The sequence below is a fragment of the Periplaneta americana genome, chromosome 3 (genome assembly GCF_040183065.1).
Source record: "Periplaneta americana isolate PAMFEO1 chromosome 3, P.americana_PAMFEO1_priV1, whole genome shotgun sequence".
In the NCBI taxonomy this organism is placed as follows: Eukaryota; Metazoa; Arthropoda; class Insecta; order Blattodea; family Blattidae; genus Periplaneta; species Periplaneta americana.
Genome location: NC_091119.1, coordinates 44,939,665 through 44,965,148, shown reverse-complemented (window position 1 = coordinate 44,965,148; position 25,484 = coordinate 44,939,665). Strand labels below are relative to the sequence as shown.

The following is a 25,484-nucleotide window of genomic DNA, read 5'->3' as shown; positions in this document are numbered from 1 at the left end:
CTCCTCGAGCCACTTTTCTATTTCAGCTTTCCTAGTGTTTGAGGAAGGTGGCTTTTCTGTAAGCACAGAATGATACCTTGCGTTATCCATCACTATCACGCATCCTTCCTCCAAACTGTGCAACATGTTAACATACCACTGTTTGAAAACATCGTACGTCATTTCACTGTGGTAGTCGTTGTTGCTGATCCGGATCTAAATACCAGTTTGGCGCCCCAGAAATGAAACCGAACTTAGCAGATCCCGCATGGCAAACAACAAGACGACCTCCTTTACCCAGAGGAACTTTAAACCACCACAACGATTTTTATCTTGCCAAATGAACGATTTTGTGTGGTTCTGATTAACCCACGTTTCATCTAGATAAACGATAGGTCTTGTGTCTTTATTCACTCTTAAAGAGTGCATCTTTCTTAAAAATGCAATCCTAGCAGCAACAATGTCTGATCTCTCCATCAAGAATTTACGACCGTCGTTACATTTCTTGAATGAGAAACCAAGAGATCTTAACAATCTTCGAGTAGACTCTCCCGAACCACTGTAACCAATTTTGTCTCTTAATGCCTCTGAAATCTTAGCACACGTCGGGAACTGTCCAGCATCGTAAAATTCGTGCACTGTTCGACGTAAAATGTCCTTATTAAAATCATCCATACCAGTCACTGGCTTTTTATTGGAAGTTTTCTTCTTCTGGGGAGAACAAAAATATGGGCGTGGTTCATCTTCTTCTAGGGCGGCCGATTCATTCTCTTCAATGCAGATATTTCTTACGGTGTTTAAACTCACACCACAAGCTTTCGCCGTAACTTCTTGTGTTTTACTAAAAATTGAAGAAATAGCAGGCGACTCACTGGTAGAAAGATGTTTGAAGTATTTGTAAACGTTAAAAATAATCTCTTTTGTCTGGCTGCGTATATTTCGACTGTGAGACATACTTGAAGTATGTACACATAAAACACAGAATAGGACAATATAAGTTTAGACAAGGCACTTAACTGTGTACGTATATACATAAAACACAGACGAGCACAATGTAAGTTTAGATAGGCACTTAACTATTTACGTATCTAACAAGGAAGAGCACTGCACAAGGTTAGACAAGACACTGAATTTTGGCTTTTTCTTTACAGTGTAGGAACCTCAGAATTTTACAGTAGAACCGGTCCCCAACCCCTCGCGGTGGCAGGAGGGTGAGTAAGATAGCAGTGAAAAGAGGGAAAAGTGAGTGATCTTGGCAACCATAAATCCTTGTGGACGACTATAGATAGCTGAGTGGTCGTTTCCCTCTCCTCTACCTATACCAAGTCTATGTCATTCTGACGTATCTTCCTCTCCGTTTCGGCGAGCGGTAATTACAGCTCTCCCGCTCCGAAGGAGCGCGCGCGCTCGTTGAGCGCTGTTTGTGCAGGTATGGTGTAGTGCATAATTCATTTCGAAATGTGAGAGACCGACAATAAAAAATACAGTAAAAGAGTAAAGCAAAGCACAAGGAGCGATGTGGAGACATCCATAGTATTCCCTTTTCTTGAAAAAAACTCCTCGTTAAAAGGTAAAGTCAACTCCCAATACAGGCCGAATCAGCCCAGCGGGTTGCAATAGGTTAAAGCTTCCACATTTACAGACAATTGGAATTAATGGCAGTGCTCGCCTTTACCCCCAAGGAAATGCCCCAGGTACTGAATTCTGTTAGGGACTGAGCAAACCCCAGGGTCATAGTGCTGCCGAAAGGATTAGATCAATGAAGAAAATCCATGACCCATCGGGAATCGAATCAGCGACCTTTCGGCTTTGCAGAATACGCCTTCCATTTCTTAAAAGAAACTCCTTTGGTCTAAGTTTTTGTCATGTGTCTATTTTCACCTTTTTGTCCGTCTTAGCAAACAGAGCGGTTTAGTATTCGATGCCATTCGTCGCCTTGTGTTAGCGGACGAGACAGGTCATCAAACTGATGGCAACGACGAGGACGGGGGTCGGGAAAAAGAAGGAGAACGGCCTGTACCCGACTTGCACAGGCAAGGAATGTGGGCCGCGTGTCTAAATGTCACAACTCTGCAAAATGTCCTTCATCCTGACAATCCATATCGTGCCGCCCCACAACTTAAAACGCGCTAGTAACGTGGCGGAAATGATAAATAATCCTCGATAAAAGTGGTTGCTTTGTACCCCGCAGATTGCTGTTGTAAGCATAGTTTCTATGGAGTGTATATCATAAGAACACATCTATGTTCCAAAGCGCACATTTTAAATTCATTAAAGCGCACCTTCAACGGAAAATTGTATTCCTTAAACGAGCACCATTTAAATTCTTGTCATGGCAAGCAGGGTACGAATTAATAGGGGGATTACCCCCACCCCGTTGGAAAGTTATCCCCCTCTCATAAATTCACATTAACATCCCTGCCAGGAATAATGTCTATCCCCTCTCACAAAATATAATTTTCTTAATAATAATAATAATAATAATAATAATAATAATAATAATAATAATAATAATAAATTTTTAAATTTATATATCTTCTCACCATTCGTGAGCTGCCACAAGGGACAAAGAGCACTTAACCATAGAAATTTTTACAAGTTCATGAAAAACCATTAATTTTGTTTTAACAATGAAATTCTTACAAGTACATAGCTGCAAATATTTTTTTTTTTAGATTAGTGGAAATATACCTATTTTCAGAAAGGTAAGTGTTACAAAAAAGTAAAGAATGCTACTGAACTTAGTTTGATTTCGAATATAGGTGATTCTTCAGGAGAGCAATTGATCCTTTCAATGCAGCTAAGGTTACAATCGGAATAATAGATGTAGGTATTCCAAGCCTCTTAAACACATCTTTCATGAAGAGAGTAGCAGTACCTCTTGCTCCAACCAGACGTCCGATTACTTCAAGCTCTTTTAGCTGGTATTTTTTGAGGTAATAGGGAATGGTAGGATTGTAGATATTCTTTTTTTCATTATCCATTTCTGCTGGCTGTTCCTCATCCGTTTCGAAACGCACAGTGGGATCAATTATGTATCCAGATCTTGTAGATTCCTTGAAAGCTATTATATCTATGCGCCGTGTACTGCCAGTGACGGAGAGACCATGTACTTCTTCAAAGGTGTTGTAATCGGCATCTTTAAGGGCAGTGGCTGTAATTGATCGCACTTGGTGGTGTCTAGCGTTCCGCAGAGCTTCGCCGTGCGGACAGGATCCCAGGATGCGTGCAAGAGTTTCAACCTCGTTGTGGCAATCCCTACAACGGTTGTTCTAAGATCTTCCCGGCACAGCACGTACTGCAGCAACATTTCCAACCATTTTAATGCCATCGCGCCATACTTCATTGCCAGAACAAATATACACATTGATTTTTTTACATATAAGAACTCTCTAGCACCCCCAGAAAGAGTAAGTTACATACTCGTGTTCAAGGGTCATTCCACATAAGTTAATGTTAAGACATTTTATTGAATAACAGAGTAAAAAGTAATAAACGAAAAAAAAAGTAGAAATAAAACACATATCACAATAATTGAACTTTAAATTTTCTCTGTTAACAGCAATTTTTAATAGATTTTTAAATAAGGAGCATTAGCAAATTGTGTGTTTGGGAATTTATCTATTATCATGGACCGAAGTTGTACAGTAGGTCTATAAAGTAAGCAAATAAAATAATATTGATGTATTATCATCACCAGCAAGCTAACAACAATCAATAACTTAGGAATTACACATCTTATCTTAAGCCTGCTCATGGATATAATTATTAAAATAATCAAGCTGCAAGACAAGCAACTCAGTGCGACCAAGCGTTGAGCCGTATCGAATGAGGATAATAATAATAATAATAATAATAATAATAATAATAATAATAATAATAATAATTTTATGTATAGTGTTCTCTGTCTAGGATTCTATTCCCCCTCATCAGAAATCTTAATTCGCACCCTAATGGCAAGACACTTTCCTAACAGAACTTTAAAATGTTGCTGATTTCATCTTAGCTAAGGCTGGTGTAGGAACATTTTGAACTGGGGATCTCTCGTTTATGAAATAAAATAGTTGTTACAGCTGAGCACTGAATTATTGGTGTATTGAAAGCGTCGTAATATTCTACAAATATTATTTTTTTATTGTGGTAATGTGAATGAACTTAACATTTCTACTATGCAGGAAACATTCCTGAAGAATGGTGTATCATCATGGAGCCCTCAAAATAAATTCTAAGTCGTATTACTAGACAATGAAAATATTTATTCCTCGGAACCAGTGGCTTGTGCTGTGAATATAAAACACGTCAGAACATTGATATCCTCCAGAAAACTGCGAGCTGTTCTAACGCAAATGGGAAATATGTTGGGACTCAAAAGTCGTAGAACTTCTGACTGGAATGCAACCAAGATACAATAATTTTTGTTGTTTTTTTATGTAAGTGGGATAGTGAGGATAAAATAATCACAAAATCATAAAGTGGCCTTTCAGAAAATTTAGTTTCAGGAGAAAAAATTGTGAAGCACCATTAACATGTGGATTCTAATAAAATTTCTCTACAAACTCTTCATACCAAATTATGCTTAATGAAAAAAATGAAAAAAATAGACTGCAATATTGAAATTACTCATTATTGTAATTGAAATTACAAATTACATATACAGGGCTTCTATGAGACATAATTCGAAGGATCCGGCCAACCAGCCAAGTGTAGTGACTACAAGGAGAACTCAGTGCGCAGGAACCAGCGGGCGTGACTGTGTCGCGCAGATGACGTATGCTCCCGTTTCCAGCATACTCTCACGCCTACTGCAGGGGACTAAGAGGGGTATAGCATGCGCCGCGAAGAGTCCGAGTTGAGTTTTGCTTGTAGGATACCTATACCTGGGTTAACCTGGTGGGCCTGGGAACTTTTGAGGTTTTCATAAACATCGTAACAAAAATGTAGAAATATTTCATCGTATAACAATTAAAATCTCTGAAAAAATAACGTCTGGTGATATACTGATATGTTTATCTTATACAAGGTACAAAATAATGTTTAGGGCCGTTTTCGAGTTCATCGATATTCTGTGCTTTTAACTTTTAATAAATATACAGATACACAAAAACATATTCAAATGAAATTCTCAACACACAACTCAATTTCAGAACACACACACTCTTTGACTCCAAATTACACTACACAAACACACCCCCACAGGAAACAAAACAAAAGGCGCCAAGACCATCAACAACCAGTTCTGAAGAAGGCCAATAACAGGCCGAAACATGTTAACCAGGTACGATAAAATTTAACACGAGAAAGACATATAATAGATATTCCGAAGTTTTAATAAGAATGATCATTTTCCATGTGAAATATTATCGGATAAATTAATTCGTGTATAATAAATATGGACAACATCGGTCCAATAGTTCAGAAGAAACCTTTGTACACGGACTGACAGACAGCGTGTTCAAACTACATTTTAAGGTATACGGGGTGGAGGTGAAAATTAAGTTTTCTGATGAGGAGGGGATAGAATCCTAGATAGAAAATACCATATATAAAATTATTATTATTATTCTTATTATTATTATTATTATTTTATTATTATTATTATTATTATTATTATTATTATTATTATTATTATTATTATAGCTCAACGCTTGGTCGCAGTGAGTTGCTCGCCTTGCATCTTGATTATAATAATAATAATAATAATAATATTATTATTATTATTATTATTATTATTATTATTATTATTATTATTATATCCATGAGCAGGCTTAAGATAAGGTATGTAATTCCTAAGTTAGTTATTGATTGTTGTCAGTTTGCCGATGATGATAATACATCAATATTATTCTCCTTGCTTACTTTATACTTTATAAAATATATTCGTATTAAAACAATTGTATTTTATGAGGAGGACAGAAATTATCCATGGCAGGGATGTTAATATGAATTTATGAGAGGGGGGGATAACTTTCCAACAGGGGGGAATCCCACCCATATCCCTCATTAATTCGCACCTTGCGGGGGTGCTGAAAACGTGTATTTCCTCAGCCTTGACTGAAAACGTAAATGATTGGGTATAAGGAGCTGGACAAAAGAAACCGAAGGGATTAGTAAAAATATAATAGCCTATATACAATTCAAATTGCTGCTTGGAAGTAATGTTGAAATGTGATAAAACGAAACAAAGACTACAGTATCGTGTTCCATTATTTACTATATTATTTGTGAAAATATCGTATTTTATGTTCAGTTGTCAGACTCTCGCCCCCCCCCCCTCCTGCGAGAGATTAAATTGCACCTGTGTTTGTTTTTAGCAGACAGGCAACCGATTGATGTCGAGCGTTTGCCTGCTGCGACTCCACGTGATACTTCATTGCCTTCATTTCAATCGTCTGTCAGTTATTGAGTTTTTAATTTTCCGGCAGCCCGTATCTAAGAGCTTCAACAGATGCCACTCTCACTGGGAATAGTTGTCTCACGCGTGTGAAATTCATTCCTAGCCTATGACCACTGTTTTCCTCCTTCAACAAACAGATTGCATCGTTATTAGTTCGATGACATTCGAGTGTTGATGTTATTCAATCAAATATTGACTTATTAACGAAGCGATGCTCCACTGCATTTTGATAATGATGTAAGATCGGTGGCGCCAACTTTTTAAAAACATTGGGTGGGCTCAAATACTTGAGCGTAACTTCCCAAAATACTCTCACAAATCCTCCCTTTAATGATATTATTTTTCGTAATATTGATGTGACTACGGATAGTATAGGTCTATACAATATATTGTAGAATACTAAAAATAACAAAATGGAGATCTAAGAACGATTTTGTAATGTATCTAGTTAGTATAAGGTCCAGGGGCTATGTTCCATTTACTTAGATTAGATTTATTTAATAATAATACATTAAAAAGGCTACATGAAAGTACCCCGAAAGAGCAAAGCTCGTGTTCGGGGACAGTTCCGTTTTGATAAAAAGACACGAGAATGATATACAATTTTACATTGTTCACTAACATCTCTTGTAGGTAACATTCTTTTGGATTTAATGTGAATACCAATTTGTTCCTTCATACTAGTAACTATATACAAAAAAATCGCCCCATTATCTTGTGCGTAGCTGTTCTGCACAATTATCGATTTTTAGTAATTAAATGGAACGTTACAATTATATAAACAATTTAACTTGGGGACTTGAATTCTTTCTAACTATAAATATTGATAATACGGAAATGGACTCACTATTCTTCCTCTTGAAGGCGAGAAAGATTAGAACTTCAGCTGTTGAAGTTCGTGACACGAACTAAGGAAGGGATAATAGTATCTACCCAACTGTACACTTTTATGTCTTTTAGGTTAGGCTAGATTATATAATGTGTTTTGTAGTACCATTTCCATTTTAATATGTGTGTTCTTTTAGAGAGTAGTTGGATATAATCATAGGTGGGAGGGGGAACCTACAAAGTAGGACTTGTTTTAGATACAAAGCACGTACGGTCAGAAGACCCGTGCACTGGATTTTAGAGAAAATTATGATAATATAAAATCTTTATGTATAATATTACTCAATAAATCCATCTATCTACTGTCTACTACGTAGCACGGAGTGATGCAAATGTTTTTTCCCTATAAATTCGTCACAAACATCTTCTAAATCGTCGACCTGGTTGGCGAGTTGGTATAACGCTGGCCTTCTATGTCCAAGGCTGCGGGTTCGATCCCGGGCCAGATCGATGGCATTTAAATGTGTTTAAATGCGACAGGCTCATGTCAGTAGATTTTCTGGCATGTAAAAGAACTCCTGCGGGACAAAATTCCTGCACATCCGGCGACGCTGATATAACCTCTGTAGTTGCGAGCGTCGTTAAATAAAACATAACATTTTAACGTCTTCTAAATCTAACTTTTCAGCACTATCCTTATGTGGCACTAGGAGAGATGAATAAAGTGCACACAAACAATTCATTCTTACTTATTGAAATTTTACTTATTGTAATTTACTGATTTCAATAAGCAACCATCACATATCATGTTCTTGTTTAGTCAGCTGTCCGAATACAGGTTTGTACCTCATAAATGACACCAGTAAGGCATCACTCATGAGGTAACTAAGCCAGAAAAGAATAGAAAAGGAAATGATGATGGTGATGATGATGATGATGATGATGATAAATAAGATGACAAATTATTGGGTGGGTTCAGACCCCGTGGGCCCATATAACTTGACGCAATTGTGTGAAATAATACACTAAACGATTGTCTTCCTCAGTGTTGGATCGGTCACGGAGGTTCTAGGGAATTGCCCTCAAGATATCTTGATTTTACTCCACTGACCTTTCGTAGGGTATTGTGAAAAATAATGTCTAAATCAAATTTAAGACGGCCGGTGCTACCTGGACCAGATTAGCCAAGGATAGAGTACTGTGGAATGGACTCCTAAACTAAAGACCAATAGAATATTATTTTTTTGGTCGTTTTACCTCCCCTTTCATAGGCCTTGCATACCAATGCCCGTACGGGAGAGGATATATCTGTGAACACACGTACTACGCATCCAGCTCAAGAAAGAAACCTCACACAAACAGTGTAATTTATGTCACTCCTCGTTCAAGGAGTGTGATTGGTTCACGGCATCTCTTTATCTACATATAGTGAGGGTCACATAAGAACAGTTCCTAAACAGCAAATATTGCCGTCTTGTCAATGTTGCCAACTGTTACCAGATATCACACGATCCTACGTACTAAATGACTTATTCACTTACCGTACTTTATGGTGGAAGGTTATTCTAAATAATTCAATAATTTGTAACATATTTTCGTAGGCAAACTATGCGAGAAAGAGATCAACATGTCAAGTATTTTGTTTGGCAATACGAAATTCATTGGACTAAACAATTGACTCACGAGACCTAACCTAAAAATGTATTTTGTTTGACCACATGAAATTATTAGTTCAGTACGAACTCCGAAAACTTACCTGACTATAGTCTTGAATTATAACTACAACGCAACATATAATAATTATTATGTATTAATATTAATACCGACATTAATTAATTATTAGTATGTTCACATTGCACTAGCTTCCAGTAACTGGTTTAGAAATTTAGTACAATTTTAATTTCATGAAACTCCAGTACCGACAAATATTGTCGATATTTGTCTCAGCTGCCAACATACCAGTTACAAAATCACTACCATTTGTAGTAGGCTATTTTTCAGTATCGAAATTCTAAACGAAGTGACAAAAGAAAATTCAACCTGCAAACTAGAAAATCACCACAATCCACTAGCATATATAGTAATGGGGGGGGGGGGGAATAGTTAGGTTTCACCCTTAGGGTATGAAGTAAGCTGATTCGGACTATAGCGACTACCCTCAGCACGTTCTTTGCGGTGGCTAAATGGTCAGATCTTCAGTCTGATACACAGGTGTCCGGGTTCGAGTCCCGGTCAGATCTGGGATTTTTCAGTGACAAATAGTGACATTTGTGGCGGACAAGATCGCACTATATAATTATTCCGTCGCCATTTCTCCATTTCGCCTTCATTCCATAGCTGGCGGACGCACGAAGGAGGCTGGCGTAGGGACGAGTGGGGTTGTCTGTTCGAAACCTGAGTATGTAGCGAACTTTAGTGTAGTCAGCCGGTGTGGGTTTGGAAATGCGTCTTTCTTGAGGGTTAGCGCAATAGATCGTGAAAGGTCACATTGCTGGGTCATAGTGCCCCCAACCCGAAAATTCCATTCTATTCCCCTCAGGACATGTTCTTTCTATCTGAGGGTGTTAGAGAAATGCTGTCTTATTAAAAATATATTATTTTATAACCCCGTTTATCCAAACCAAAGGGGCCATTTCGGATAATTTATGGTTGCTATTTTTCAGTACTGCAATAACAACTGGTTAACATCTACAGCATGACAAGAGTAAACAAGTTTGGAATAAGTTATGACCTCTCATTCAGCTGTAACAGGTTATTGGGGTAGATGATAGATTAAACAATAGGTAGGTACGTAACATAATACGTAAATAAAGAATAACTTTCATTTGATGTGACAAACGTATATCGCTGGTCGCAAGGAACATAAAACAAGTAAACTGAGTGGAAAACAGATTTCTCTGTTACATTTCTTAAAGAATATTCACATTTATTTGTGGCTTTGCTATGGGGTGAGAACAAGATAGTAGCCACCGGCGTAGCTCGGTCGGTTAAGGCGTTTGCCTGCCGATTCGGAATTGCGCTCGGGCATGGGTTCGGTTCCCGCTTGTGCTGATTACCTAGTTGGGTTTTCCGAGGTTTTCCCCAACCGTAAGGCAAATGTCAGGTAATCTATGGCGAATTCTCGGCCTCATCTCGCCAAATATCATCTCGCTATCACCAATTCCATCGACGCTAAATAACCTCGTAGTTGATACAGCGTCGTTAAATAACCGAGTAAAAAACAAGAACAAGATGGTAACTGTCTCATTGGCTTTTTTGGAAAGTATTAAAACATCCAAAAAAAAAAAAAAAAGCTTTCTCTCTACTCTTTAGAACTTTACCACTTTTATGTTCTACTACAACACTTTGACCTGCTTCACACTCTACCATAATGTGGGGCAGACAGGAAGGTATATTTTGGTAGTCGGCCAATCATGAGACATCCACACAACATGTGCATTTGTTAACATCAGGTTTCACCGTTGAGTTGGATGAACAATAGGCCCGACACATTTGTGGGTCTCCCAGCCTGAGGTCAGCAGAGTGTAGGGATCTCCACTGAGACAGGACAAAATATTAAGAAGGGACATTCATCCATTCCCTAGGCGGGATTCGAACCCACGAACCCTCGGACAGCGTGTAACCACTCGGCCAGGCCCAATAGAATATCGTCATTCTTCCTGCAATAACTCCTATGTGACATATTTATCGATTTTCAGATTTTTGCTCTATTAAATAACTTAAATAGTGATACAGCAAATAATTAAATCTCCTATATGTAATTATATTTCTCTGTTTCGAAAATGTAAGAATTCACATTCTCTTATGTACGGCTGCCATAGGATAAATAAATGTGTTTTTCTTCCTACTGAAAAATGTTATATTTTACACATAGGAGTTATTGCAGGAACAACAAGTTGCGTAGTGTCGATTGTGCTGTTCTGCTAAACTAGTTTCACCATTCGCCGCATTGCAATTCCTCTGTAGTCAACAAATCCGAACACTATAGCTACCTCTAGCTTTGATGATGTTTTAAGATCCACCTGAATCGTCAAATCCCCACCATGGAGAGAATGCTATGCTCTAGTCTGTGGTGCCCATCTCTCTCTGCAGATCTGTAAGTCGTCTAGAAACTACTGCCACTGCCACTGCCACCTACCAATCTTTGGACAAACCATGGTTAACATTCGCCTCGGCAGATGTCCCTTTCGATACGGAAAAAACACAATAGGTACCCTATTTTTGTAAATTAAAATGGTAACTAAGTGAAAATTTCTGGAGTACTGATAGAATGACGAAGGAGAAACTGGAGAATCTGTAGAAAAACCCTCACACCCTTGGATTTTTCCACAAGAAATGCAACTCTGCCATCGCCGGAATTTAAAGTAGACTGGTTAAAATATAAGTTTTATTTATTTTGTCTCTGTTATAATGTAAAAGTTATTTCTGGGCTTCAAGTCAGGTCCTTGGATTAGTTTGTGAACCTGTCGTTGAAATTGACTGATAGCTTTCCAATATGTTCTGTGCTGAGTGTCCTTCCATTGGCTAATCATCAATTATTGTACACTTTGTATAGATGTGGAAGGTGAGGGAGGGGTCTGGCACTTCGATATCGTATAATGAACAGAGCTCACTCCAATACTGATTTCCGGGTATTCTTTCGTAGGGGTCCGCGAAGTGAAATAATGCGGAAAGTTTATGGAGTGAATGAGCCATAGGATAGATACTTCTATATCATGATACTTCGCATTTCTATTTAGACACTTTTTTATATTATGCATACGCACTTGGTAAATGCACCATGCTTTGCAAAGAATAACCCATTTCGCTACTAGTTTGAAGATAAAAAAATTGAGTATATAATCTGGATTGAATTACAGAAGTTCAAGGATAAGAAAAGCTCATCACATTATTATACTGCCAATATAGGTCCTTTGATCTATCTCTTTAATAGCTTTTTAATGTCTTAAAAATCACTCAAGCCATCCAAGGAGCTCGACGGACTTGAGAGTACTCGAATTGTCAGTTAGGCCAAAATTTAGTATCCTCTTGAGTTCGCGGTAGCAGAACAATGACATAAGGACATGTTCTGCTGTTTCTCTTTTAACTTCCATCCGTTACAACCAGAATTATTTATGATGAAAGATGAGTGGAACGGAGAAATGTTCTCACCATCACCGGGATTTGAACCCGGGTTCTCAGCTCTACGTGCTGACGCTTTATCCACTAAGCCACACCGGATTCCTATCCCGATGTCAGATTGAATCCTCTTAGTTTAAGTTCCACCTCTTGGGTTCCCTCTAGTGGCCTACCCTCATGCACTGCGTCATAGATCTATGACAGTGGCACAATGTCCACACATGTGCAGAGGTGCACTCGTTGTGAGTGACTAAGTGGCCGGGATCCGACGGAATAAGCTCCGTCTTAAATCACTAAGGCCCAATTGTATATAACTCCCTGACTAAAGATCAACTTTGATCGAAGATCGAAAAGTGAACCGAGTTCAGACACTTCTTCTATTGTATAAAACTTTTCTGCGGTCAAATTACCTTGGTTCAAATGCAATCTAAGTTCACGTGAAAAGGATTTGGCAACATCGCATAAACAGGTGAAATATGTGATGCGCGGACCATGTTGTACAGGTTTGTTCAGTGTTGCCTATCTAGCGACTTTAACTCTTTTTCAACAACAATTTCTTTTAACTTTTATATTGCTTAAATAGGGATTTAGCTACCTTTTTAGCACCCCATAGTGATAAATTTTAATCTTTCTTTGTTGATAATGAGAAATCTAGCGATTTTACAACCACTTTTTGGCGACTTTCCGTACACTCTGTTGGAGACACTGGTTTGTTTTGTGCAATGTAAATAATGGCGGACAATAAGAAGAAGGTTGACTGTTCTCCAAATTGTTATCATGTTATGGTGTTTGATACTGCTAAACATAATAAAGCTTTATAAAACTACAATTTTCGTTTAGTAATACAGTTAATTGAAAATTTATGAATGTACAGTTTCCCTGAAAAAGGATGAGACGATTGAATATTCCTAAGTCTCAGATGTAAGACACTGCGCATGATCGGAGACCAGAGCACTGATACACAAGATAACGAAAATTGAGTTACTTAAATTCAGGCTATTTGGTTTGTTACTAGCATCGTTCCAAAATTCACTTCAAAAACTGCAAAAAATATGATAATATTACGTAAATAAAAGATAAATATATACATAAATCGTGTAGTTAAATCGACAATGACCCTTCATGACTAGATCGACACTCCGCACAGAAAGGAAAGCTTTCGTGTCGTTTCAATAGCTCTGACGGTAAGACTTCTGCGTGTTGTGTAGAAGAGTGCGAGTTCGATTCTTAGTCTACACAACGATTTTTTTTGTCTAAATAACGTTGAAATAGCTAAGTATCGTTGAAATAGAGTTTTACAAAGTCCTGAGATTAAGTGTTAATGATCGCAAACAATACAAAATTACAAGTTATAATATTATAAACGTTAATCTAATGAATGCATTTATACACACACACACACACACATATACTGTACAATGTAAATGCATATATATATTAAAAACTAACAATTAAAATTAAATTAAAAATATATATAATAATAGACAAACTTTTACAAAGGTTTAGAGTCCTTTGGCTATGTCATTTCTTGAGTAATTATTACAATATTTTATTAATAGCTTTCCCATATGTGTAATGTGTAAGTAATGCACTTGCACAAAACAATTTTTGTTAAAAGTGTGGCTTTGGATTATTTCATTCTCACCCCTTCAGTTAATTTTAACTATTTTATCTACGTGTTTGCAATAGTGTTTCATTTAATGTGAATTCAATTTTATTCATGTCACTAGCCGTACCCGTGCGCTCCGCTGCACCCGTTAGAAATAAATATAAAGTAATTACATAATTAAAATAAGACATTTGATCCAGGGAACATTCGTGTTTGATATAAGGATAAATCGTTTATTATGTTACTTAATTTAAATTGTGTTTGCATAATTAAAATGCGATCATTTTGATCCAGAGACCACTCATTTGGTCATTAAAATTATTACAGGAAACGAATGTACAGAATAGCCTATCACGTTTTCTGTGCATAAGAAGCTATTTTAATCTTACCTGTCCTCGATTCACTCAGAAGTTACTGTAATAACATTATAGCATTATGTCCATCTAGAGAAATTACACTTTCCAATGGTGAATTAATAATTAATTATACAAATCGGTTAATTTAGCTTCTGATATTATTTCATACAAACACAGAAACATTATCTGTAGGCTATCTTTCCTGTCCTCGATTCACTCAGAAGTTACTGTAATAACATTATAGCATTATGTCCATCTAGAGAAATTACACTTTCCAATGGTGAATTAATAATTAATTATACAATTCGGTTAATTTAGCTTCTGATATTATTTCATACAAACACAGAAATATTATCTGTAGGCTGTCTTTCATAGCTTTCGATTGTTGCTGTCCAAGGCCCCTTATAGACGAAGTCATTTGTTTTTTAATTCATTACACGGCCTTAGATGGCAGTTATTTTAATTTTAAAACTCATTTATCTCATTAAATATCAGTCCTATCAAAATTTTTCAAGGAATAAAACTTATCGGAAATTATTTTTAAAGAAACGTTTGTTATGTAACATTTGTCACAAAAATCAATAATAAGCGAGATATTTGGATTTATTTAATTCAGGCCCCCTTATAACCCTCTTTTAAATAATGTATTTTGAATGCCATATAGACTAAAATCTAAGTTACAACGAACTTAATTTATATTCCAATTTTCATCGAAATCCGTTCAGCCATTATCGCGTGAAAAGGTAACAAACATACAGACAGACAGACATACAAACAAAAATTTCAAAAAAGCGATTTTCCGTTTCAGGGTGGTTAATTGTATATGTTAGGACCAATTATTTTTGGAAAATCGAAAATTACCAGAAAAATTACGGCTACAGATTTATTATATTATAAGTATAGATGATTGAATGAAAAAGCACTGTTGCAGTTATTGACTAATTACATGTATTAATACTAATTATTAAATGCATCTGTTAAGTAACCAATTGCAGTATCTTCTGCAAAATCTCGAATGTTTAAGTTGTCAATAATATTTCTGTACTATGTACTATAATACGTTAAAAGAATTTGCAATAGATTTGGGATCCTCTACTTTATAATCATTGGTTTGAATGAAAAAATATTTTCTTTCTTAGGATATCTACAATTTTAAATTTAATAATATTCCGAATTGGTTTAATTGCATTATCTGAATTTTGTACTTTTCTATTCAAATATATTCTATTTCCCTCTTTCACAATTTTTGATAAATTACACTGTACTTCTTGCAGTATTTAAGAACATGAGGATCATTACATTGCAACTCATTACATATAGATTCTTCTTTTTAATATATGAGATTTTGAAGTCCCTGCGTTATCTACATGTTTTTACTTTTGAATTTTTTCACAACATTGAGTCGAGAACATCCACTGAAGTGATTATGAAATTAAGTGAAAAATTCAATACATTTACTCTTAATATCAGTAGTACCAGTATCATATGTTTTTCCAAGATTCATTTTGTAGACATAAATGTAAATAATCACTAGATACTAGTTTTTAAATTAATATTTTGAAATTGTTCAGTGACATTGGAAACACTTAGGATTTGTTTATCATGTTCAGACAAGCCATTGATTATAGGTTCTGTCGAATAGGAATTCAGTCTAATTCTGTGTACAAAACATTTATCAATGGCTGTGCTACTTCAGTTTGTATGCTGTGGGAAAATGACTACGATTAAGGTTTCCAGTTTCAAGGAGTGAATTTAATTTACTTTTACGGAAAAGTTCCGAGAGATAATCTATGTTTATGTCACTACAGATCACAAATTCCATATGAGATTTCTAAAGTCTTTTCTTTACAAATTCAGTGTTGGCTATAAATATTAATAAATAATGTAAGAAATACGAATGATTGTAGTTATAAGTCTGATTTACATTCCTCGGCAATATTCGAACTTTCGATGTTTGGTTTTGTCGTCCAACGCACAACCACGGACCTATTCAATGCTTATGTTAATAACCTACAATTTAGCTGTAGCAATGTGGTGTCATAACTTGGGGTTTGTTTACCTAATGTAATTAGATTTAATTTGATTAGTTACGCAACAATTGGACTTCCTGTTATATCCTGTTATTTAGATATTTAATTTAGGGTTGATTTATTAACTCTTACTATGCAAGATGCCTCTTATTTCAATAATTCTATATCACGTTAAATAGTCATTGTCTACACTAAAGCATTATCGTCATCCCTCATTTCTCATCGTAATAGCGAACCGACGTGACATGAGACAGCGAGTTATAGCTCTAGTTGAGGCTGGATATGGGGCTAGATCTGCTGGCCGTTTGGTCGGTGTTCCTGGAAGTACAGCCACGAGGTGGGTTCATCGTTACCAAAATTTAGGGGAGGTTAAAAATTGCCCTATTCCTGGGCGTCCGCGGATTTCTTCATTGGAAGAGGATGCTCTGTTATTCGAGACAGTTCGACAGGACCCCTTTCTGACTGCTAACGAAATAAGCGCAGCATCTAACATTCCCGGCTCTTCACAGACTGTGATCAGCAGGTTGAGGAACCGCGGTATTAGGAGCCGGAGGGCTGCGCAAATGGAAATATTGGGGGAAGCACAAGCTGTCGACCGTCTTGCCTTCGCTACCAATCGAGTGGATTTCGATTGGAGAAATGTAATTTTCTCCGACGAAACAACCATCTCGAGTTATTACAAAGGTCCTGCCCGTGTCTATCGTGAGGATGGTCTCCGACATGACCACCGCTATGTGCACCGACGTGAAAGATCGGGGCGCTTTAGCATATCGTGTTAGGGGTGGATGTCTTACGATGGACCTGGCGTTATAGAACGAATCGATGACCGGTTTAATGCGGGAACTTACTAGCACATTCTGGAAAATATATTCCTTCCCTCCGCCCGAGAACGTTTTCCCGAAGGAACATTTCTGTTCCAGCAGGATAACCATCTCGTGCACTATGCTGCAAGGATACAAAGATGGTTTCAAAGGAGACCCGAGATCGAAATAATTAATTGGCCTCCGAAGTCACCTGATTTGAATGTCCTCGAAAATTTATGGGCGGAATTGAAAAAGAGAAGAATAGCCACCTACACCCAACGACGCCCTCGAAATCGAGACGAATTGTGGGATCAAGTTGTTGACACCTGGGAAGATCTCGCCGGGGATCAGAACTTATTCCACAATCTCGTGACATCCAGGCCGGATCGACTTAGGGCTGTAATAGAAGCTGATGGTATGTGGACAAGATTTTAAGTTAACAGGTCTCTTTTTGTTTCTTATGATTTTTGTTTGAGGAAGAATACTTTTAACATCCAAGTAAGATTTATTTTTTTGACGTTTTTCAGCCCACTTGTAAGACCCAGAAATTGGGCATAAATTATTCCATATTTTTCGACAAATTAGACAGTCGAGGATCTCTGAACGAATTAATTACACCTCAATAAAAAAAAAGTTCTACCCGGGATCAAACACGAGACGTTTTGGTTATACATTGGAACCGACACGCTACTATATGAGCTACCGAGACAAGACAGTGACAGCAGCAGTCCAGAATGTAGATCCCTTAGCAGGCATTTGCCATTCGGTACAGTGAAGCAATGATATTTTGTGACTCGAGCTATGTTGTGAAATCCTGGCCTTAAATGGCAGTCTTCTTCGTGATCCTTATTCTGGTCCTTGTCCTTGTTGTGGTCCTTGTAACAATTCTTGTACTATTTGTCATGGTATGTATCGTTACGGGATATCGAGTGAACCGCGCTGTAGAACTTTAACTTCCGACGACCAAGAATCGTCTCATTCTTTTTAAGGGTAACTGTACCTATCGTATCCATTAATAATTAATGATTTTATAAACATAATATAATTATAGATCATGTTATTTGATGCTGAACACGATAGAGCCTTATAAAATATAAGATTGTTTGTGTATTAAGGCAAGAAATTGAAAAAAAAATATATATATATATAAATGTACCTACCATATCTATTAATATTAATAATAATAACGGATATTTTATTTGCACAATCTGTCACTCGTATATTTCAAACAGAAAAGAAATAACTGAACTTGGATCATCTAACTTAATCGGAGAAATTTCTTCAGTCAAACTTTACTTTAGTTTGAGACAAATTAATCTCAGATTAGACTTTATACAACTCAAAATTCCAAGTTCAGCTAGAACAAGGATCAATTTAACCTCTGATCTAAGATTAAATGGTTTATACAATCGGCCCTAAGTGATTATTTTTCGCATATCATATATTATTACGATGTACCGAAGTACATATGATATTTCCGTGCAGAAATTCTGCGTCATCATATGATGAGAGATGAGTGGAACGGAGAAAAATTCTCTCCGGCTCTCTTAGTGGATAGAGCGTCAGCATGTAGAGCTGAAAACCCGAGTTCCAATCCCGGTGCCGGAGAGAATTTTTCTCCGTTCCACTCTTCTTTCATCATCGTCACCTGAATGCAAGAACTAGGTAACTCGAAATTTGTTAGTTATCTCTGTTATAGCTAGCAAAAATCGCACAGAATGTAATGCAAGAACTAAATAACTGATCGAACGATACCAGCGAAATTTATTTTGCAATGTAACAAATATGTAAAAGAAAACGAGACATAATATGTGTAATAATATCATTCCTTAGTGCAATAAATAAGTAAATAGGCAATATCTCAAAATAAGACAAATTGACTTAGCTAGTTCTTGCATTCAGGTGACGAATGATGACGCAGAATTTCTACATGGAAATATCATATGTACTTCGGTACATCGTAATAATATATGATATGCGAAAAATAATCACTTAGTAATTTAAGACGGCGCTTATTCCGTCAGATCCCGGCCACTTAGTCACTCACAACGAGTGCACCTCTGCACATTTGTGGGCATTGTGCCACTGTCATACATCTATGATGCAGTGCAGTAGAGGGAACCCAAGAGGTGGAACTTAAACTGAGAGGATTTAATCCGACATCGGGATAGAAATCCGGTGTGGCTTAGTGGACAGAGCGTCAGCACGTTGAACTGAAAACCCGAATTCAAATCCCGGTGCCGGAGAGAATTTTTCTCCGTTCCACTCATCTTTTATCATATGATGACGCAGAATTTCTGCACGGAAATATCATATGCACTTTGGTACATCGTAATAATACAGAATTATTTAGCTAATACATTCTTTGCAAGTGCTAAGTAAAATGACTTGTTAAAATGCCTACAGTTTTTTTTTTTTCAATATTTTACGCAGTATAATAATGTAGGGATATCTAACAGACTTTGGTCAGGATACTGATACAGTAACCTTTTATTGGCGACGATTAAAGTTCTTCACCAGTTTTTTTTATAAATTATGTAGCCTATATACTCTTTGAGATAACATTGTGTTATTTAATTGTTGTCTAGGAGGCAGGGATTAAAAGTTCTGGCCCTCCAAATGTTATCAGAATCACGCATATTAATTTATGTTAATGCTCTTTGTTTTTAATTAAGAGATCCTATTCCTGAAGTACAGGGTGATCCGTTTGGGTATGGATAAAATAAAAACTCCGTAAAACATTTACTACTGAACTTTACTTCTTGAAACTTTGTGCATACAACACTGAAAGATGGGAGATCCCTCAGAGCTCAACATGACCCCCATTGCGCACCCTGCACAACTCATAACGGTGATAAAGGGAAAAATTGAGTCTGTGTTGGGTAGGGTTTCTGGGTAGCTCAGTCGGGAGAGCATTGGTGCGTTTAGCCAAAGGTCCCGGACTTGATACCCAGCCCCGGGAACAATTTTTCCCTTGAAATTATTCAAATCAGCTTCACAGAAAGTTACACCTGAAAGCTAGATTTGCAAATTTCTGCATATTTAAAGGCCAAAACTAAAATTCTTTAAATCATTTATTATTATAGTACACTGCTCTCTTAAATTAACTGAGCATATTGGGAGTGAAATCAGTGGCTTTCACAAAACCCGCAATGAAATGTTTCGCATAAAGAATTTTTAACTCGGAAAAGAAGCAAAAACAAGCAAAATTGTATTAAACTACAGTATTTTATTGAGGAATAACCCTCTGAAATTAATTATATTATTTACAGTTCATCCTGACGATATACGGAGACTTCTTCCTTTAATTCTAAACCTTAAGAGCCCCTTTTCTGTAACAGTTATAGATAACGTACAATTCCGCGAAAATATTGAAATCGATTACTTTTGCAGCAACACAGTACGCTCTATAATGATACAGTTAAATAGTGTGACTTGGTGCTACCGAGTTCGTATCAACAGATATGGAGACGTCAGATGACGAAAACTTACAGTACAGTAATGTAGTACTTACCATATCTGTAGTTTTATTGGCGTCCCGTCCAGGTTAATAATTTTCTGTTTAAAATCAATACCTGCAAAGAAGAGAAACTTGGGTTTGTTTCGTAGACCACTGGAAACATAAAGGCATAACATAGATACAAGTCGGCAGTTGAATGAAATTCTGGGGATGACGCATATGGAGATCGTCCATCACTCTGGATGTGTGTAGAAAAATGCGGTTCGTCGATTTAACCTTTATACAGAATGTTTTGAACTTTCACCACTTCATATCGCTCATTTGTAAGCACAATTTTATATTTTGGTATATTTTTACGATGTAAGGGACAAATGCAAAACTGTTTATTAAATTTCATTTGCGAATTGCGGGTTCCTACAAGACTGGTATTTGTCAATACATTCTGATTTAGTTTAAAAAAGAAGACTGTGATAAACGCAATAAGTCCAATAATTATAAGAATCTCGAGAAGATAATCTAGATAAGACATCTGTTAATTTTTCACTGAAGTTTGTCACAAATAGACATAAAAATTATAAATCTAGAGAAGACGTCTGTTAATTTTTCACTAAAGTTCGTTACAAACAGACATATGAATTACAAATCTAGATAAGACGTTTGTTAATTTTTCACTAAAGTTTGTCACACACACAAATTCCACAATATGGGACATCTGGCCGACATCTACGGCTGACCACTAGCATCCAGAATACAAAGCAGAGGTTAAATGAAAAATAAAATACAATATGATTTGCGGAGGGAATACGGAACAATGATAAATTTTAAAATAAAGTTATAAATCTAAAGAAGACATCTGTTAATTTTTCACTAAAGTTCATCACAAGTAGACATATAAATTACAAATCTAGATAAGACGTCTGTTAATTTTTTACTAAAGTTTGTCACAAATAGACGTAAAAATTATAAACCTAGATAAAACGTCTGTTAATTTTTCACTAAAGTTTGTTACATACATACAAATTATAAATCTAGATAAGACGTCTGTTAATTTTTTACTAAAGTTTGTCACAAATAGACGTAAAAATTATAAACCTAGATAAAACGTCTGTTAATTTTTCACTAAAGTTTGTTACATACATACAAATTATAAATATAGATAAGACGTCTGTTAATTTTTCACTAAAATTCGTCACAAATAGACTTACAAATTACAAATCTAGATAAGATGTAGGTCAATTTTTCACTAAAGTCTGTCACAAATAGACATACAAATTACAAATCTAGATAAGGCGTCTGTTAATTTTTCACTAAAGTTCATCACAAATAGAAATACAAATTATAAATCTAGATAAAGTCTGTTAATTTTTCACAAAAGTTTGTCACAAATAGACATAAAAATTATAAATCTAGGTAAAGTCTGTTAATTTTTCACTAAAGTTTGTCACAAATAGACATACAAATTATAAATCTAGATAAGACGTCTATTAATTTTTCACTAAAGTTTGTCACAAATAGACATACAAATTATAAATCTAGATAAGACGTCTATTAATTTTTCACTAAAGTTTGTCACAAATAGACATAAAAATGATAAATCTAGACAACACGTCTGTTAATTTTTCACTAAAGTTTGTCACGAATAGGTAAAAATTACAATAGACAATATTGTAACGTGTATATAGTAAAGATTGAATTTACTAATTGCAGTATTTAGTCGATATATCATAAAAAAGGGTACACCCATTAGTAAAAAAGAATTTAATGTATGTGATACTGAGCAGGAATTATTTTATAAAATTGTGACCAATAATTTGCTTAAAATGAAGATAATGTATTTTCTTGACATAGACAATTATTCTTGCTATTAAAACTTTGCACTCGAAGCATTGTTCGATGCTACGTGAATATTTTAAAATATTACTTTATTTGTAGTAAATTAAATTTTAAACATTTAATTTTAAATGCAATATTTTTGTTGTAACTTTTAGTAGTATGTTTAGGTGTCTTTACACATGCAGAAGACAGTGATATCAATTTCAAGAAGACGTCCCGTTACAGTTTCTTGCCGAGAAATGAGATGGGTATGTGAAAATTATTAACATATCAATTTGGAATAACTTTCTCAGAGTGCTCCGAATTTCGTCCTTAATAAGGGAGGAAATTGTAAATAAAAAATTACTCAAAAAATGTTTAGCTTTATCCACTACTCCTCATGAATATAGAAATTTATGACGGTCAATCCAGTCGAATTAGCAGTTTGTACTCAACGAGAAGGAAACACTTCTTGTTCACCTGATAACGGAGCTAGAACAAAGCTTTTGAACGTCGTAAACTCCTATACACATCACCAAAAAATAGAGAAAATGCTTATTTCGATTTCATTTTCTCTTTCTATTCCACCATTATCCGTTATTATCTACATAAACTCCAAAAGATTTTGGATTCTTCAACTATCCCTTGAATTCTGACTTACTGAGATTTCGGAAATGCTCAGAACTTTATTCCCATGTCGTATCGTTCAACGTCTGAAAGGATCATATTTCTTTATATAACTGGTCCGAGGAGCCAAATCTCAGCGCAAGGGGAAGACCCCATAATCTTCTTCACATCCAGATCACCCGGAAATCATGAAATCTTATGAAACTCTTATTAATATTTAATGAAGTAATCATTAATAAGCAACCACTCCAATGTTATTTTATTTTCTTATACATCAATGATAATTAGATGGCATTTTGCAAAAAGCAAATAATCCATAAAGTATGTAAGCAGTATTGTAACGAATACAGGATAAATACGTTCTCTACATCCACTCTGTTTTAACTCAGTATTTAGTGGAAATGAACTGAAATTATAAAATAATTTCTACGAAAACCAACTATGAATGAAGCATACCTCGTTCAATTCACTTCAGATTGAAGATCAACTACATACGTATTTTAGTACTATTATTATGGCCTGTCTCTTCTTGCAGTGCAATGTTAAATTTTTTTCTAACCATTACCTAAAAAGACACTTTTTGATTACTACAAACTACTATTTAGTTACATCTTAGGTGTAGTGGACCATTGCAGAAATAAACTGTGTGAGTCATATAACTTCCCCCATGAATTTGCAAATAAAATGATTACATAATAATTTCATGTTTTGCTGTAAAAATATTTCGTATTTTTATGAGAGAGAAACTAGTTTTCCCGCTTTCAGTATTGTGTAGGTTAATTGATCTTAAATTTTTGTTAAATATAGTAACTTAGTAATTAATATTTTACATATATTGACAAGTGAAGTCTGGCAATTGAAGTTCAGCCACGGCTTCTCACTAAAATGATAAAGAATAATTTCCTTGCATAATGGAAGATTTTTTAGAGTGAAGCGAATACAGAACAAATGCTTCCTAAAGTTCAACTCAGTAAAATAATTAATACTTGACGACTTTAATGTCATTTTTCTTTTTGATCGGTGAGAGTTTTTTTTCTCTGAAATCCTTTATCAAATGACACTTTAAACACTTAATATGACTCTCTCTTGTTCATAGCTTCTCTTCTAAGGGACATAGATTTGATCCACGATAAATAGTTTAAGAATTATTGAGAACAATGCGTCTGTGGTGCAAGTACTCTGGGAGATTCGGCTCACTAAACAATGCCGCATAAATAAGAAACATAACATTCTGTATTACTTTTAATTTTCGTTGATAATTTTTCTATGACGCACTTACCCAACACACACTCTGACCATCTCGGATAGCTCTTACATAGAGGTCCGACCTTCACTTCTTACCAAAGATACGGGCACTTGATCACCGATAGATACTGTGAGAATTGTTGAACACGCCGAGTTTAGGGTGATTTACTTCTAGCACTAAGGTATCTCTTATTCTACCACTTTTCTTCGTTCCCATCATCTTGTCACCCCATGAATTTATTACCTCGTTTAATTTAATAAATAATGAACAACAAGCATAATAGTGTGTGACCTATGTTTTTTTTGTGTTGTGTCATAGTAGATGCAGAAACATTCAAAGTTTCGGCTTTGTCTTCAAGGAGAGCCAGAAAAAGTAAATATAACTGTTGGATACTCCATAATAACTTTCGGTAACGGACCTTACCTGATGATTCATCCAATACGTGGCTCCGAAACGTTGGATATTTCTGAATCTATGACACGATGCAGGAACTTGGAAATTCTCGCTCTACATGGAAGACCACAAAACCATTAAATCTTAATAAACGAGGAGAATTCTTTGTATAACATTTATTAGATCGAGGGTTGTTTTACTTGAGCACTTTCTCGAAAGACACTCCCTGTGGGGCTCCTGGCACTCACCGATGGTGGAGATGTAGGTGTCGTAGTACCGCTCATCGCAGTAGCGGTGCACGATGCAGGTCTTGCCCACATTCGAGTCTCCGAGGACGAGCACCTTGTACGTGGCTGCGAAGTCCAGCGCCATATTGGATGGTCCGGTGCATATGAGAACGTCTGTTGCCTACATGTGCTTGAGGATCGATTGCGGGGCGCAGGCGTCGTGGGGGCGGCCACCTGTAACCCTTGCAACACCAGCAGCCAGCCAGCTTGGCGCCACAGCCCCTCACAGTGGCTTGCAGCTCATCCGGGACGATCTCAGGATGGATTCCAACGCAGCGCCTCCGGGCCAAGGCACACGTTGCAGAGGCCGCCCTGCCCCTGTTCTCAAAAGCGTTCAAAATTTGTTACATTACTTATTTTCTCTCAAATTTCCACTTAAAATTAAAAAAAACGATGTCATGAAGTTAACTCATACTTTGCAATTATAATTCAACAAAATAACATTGTAAGCGAAATAATGAGAATTCTTACAAAATTAACTAAAAGTATTGTTTCTACTTAAATCAATTTATAATTGAGTACAGATAAGGGAAAGGGGACGA

General features: G+C 36.1%; 1 protein-coding gene across 1 annotated transcript in view; it reads right to left on the bottom strand.

The window, feature by feature from the left end:
• The window catches only part of LOC138695984 (ras-related protein Rab-8B-like), a 59,657-nt gene extending 34,417 nt beyond the window's left edge, over positions 1-25,240 (bottom strand). Inside the window, exons 1-2 of the mRNA XM_069820420.1 lie at positions 24,904-25,240; positions 20,632-20,692 (exon numbers count right to left, since the gene is read on the bottom strand). Coding sequence (XP_069676521.1) covers positions 20,632-20,692; positions 24,904-25,027 — 185 coding nt within the window. The 5' untranslated portion in view covers positions 25,028-25,240. The remainder of the gene's footprint in view (positions 1-20,631; positions 20,693-24,903) is intronic.
• Between the last annotated feature and the right edge of the window lie 244 nt (positions 25,241-25,484).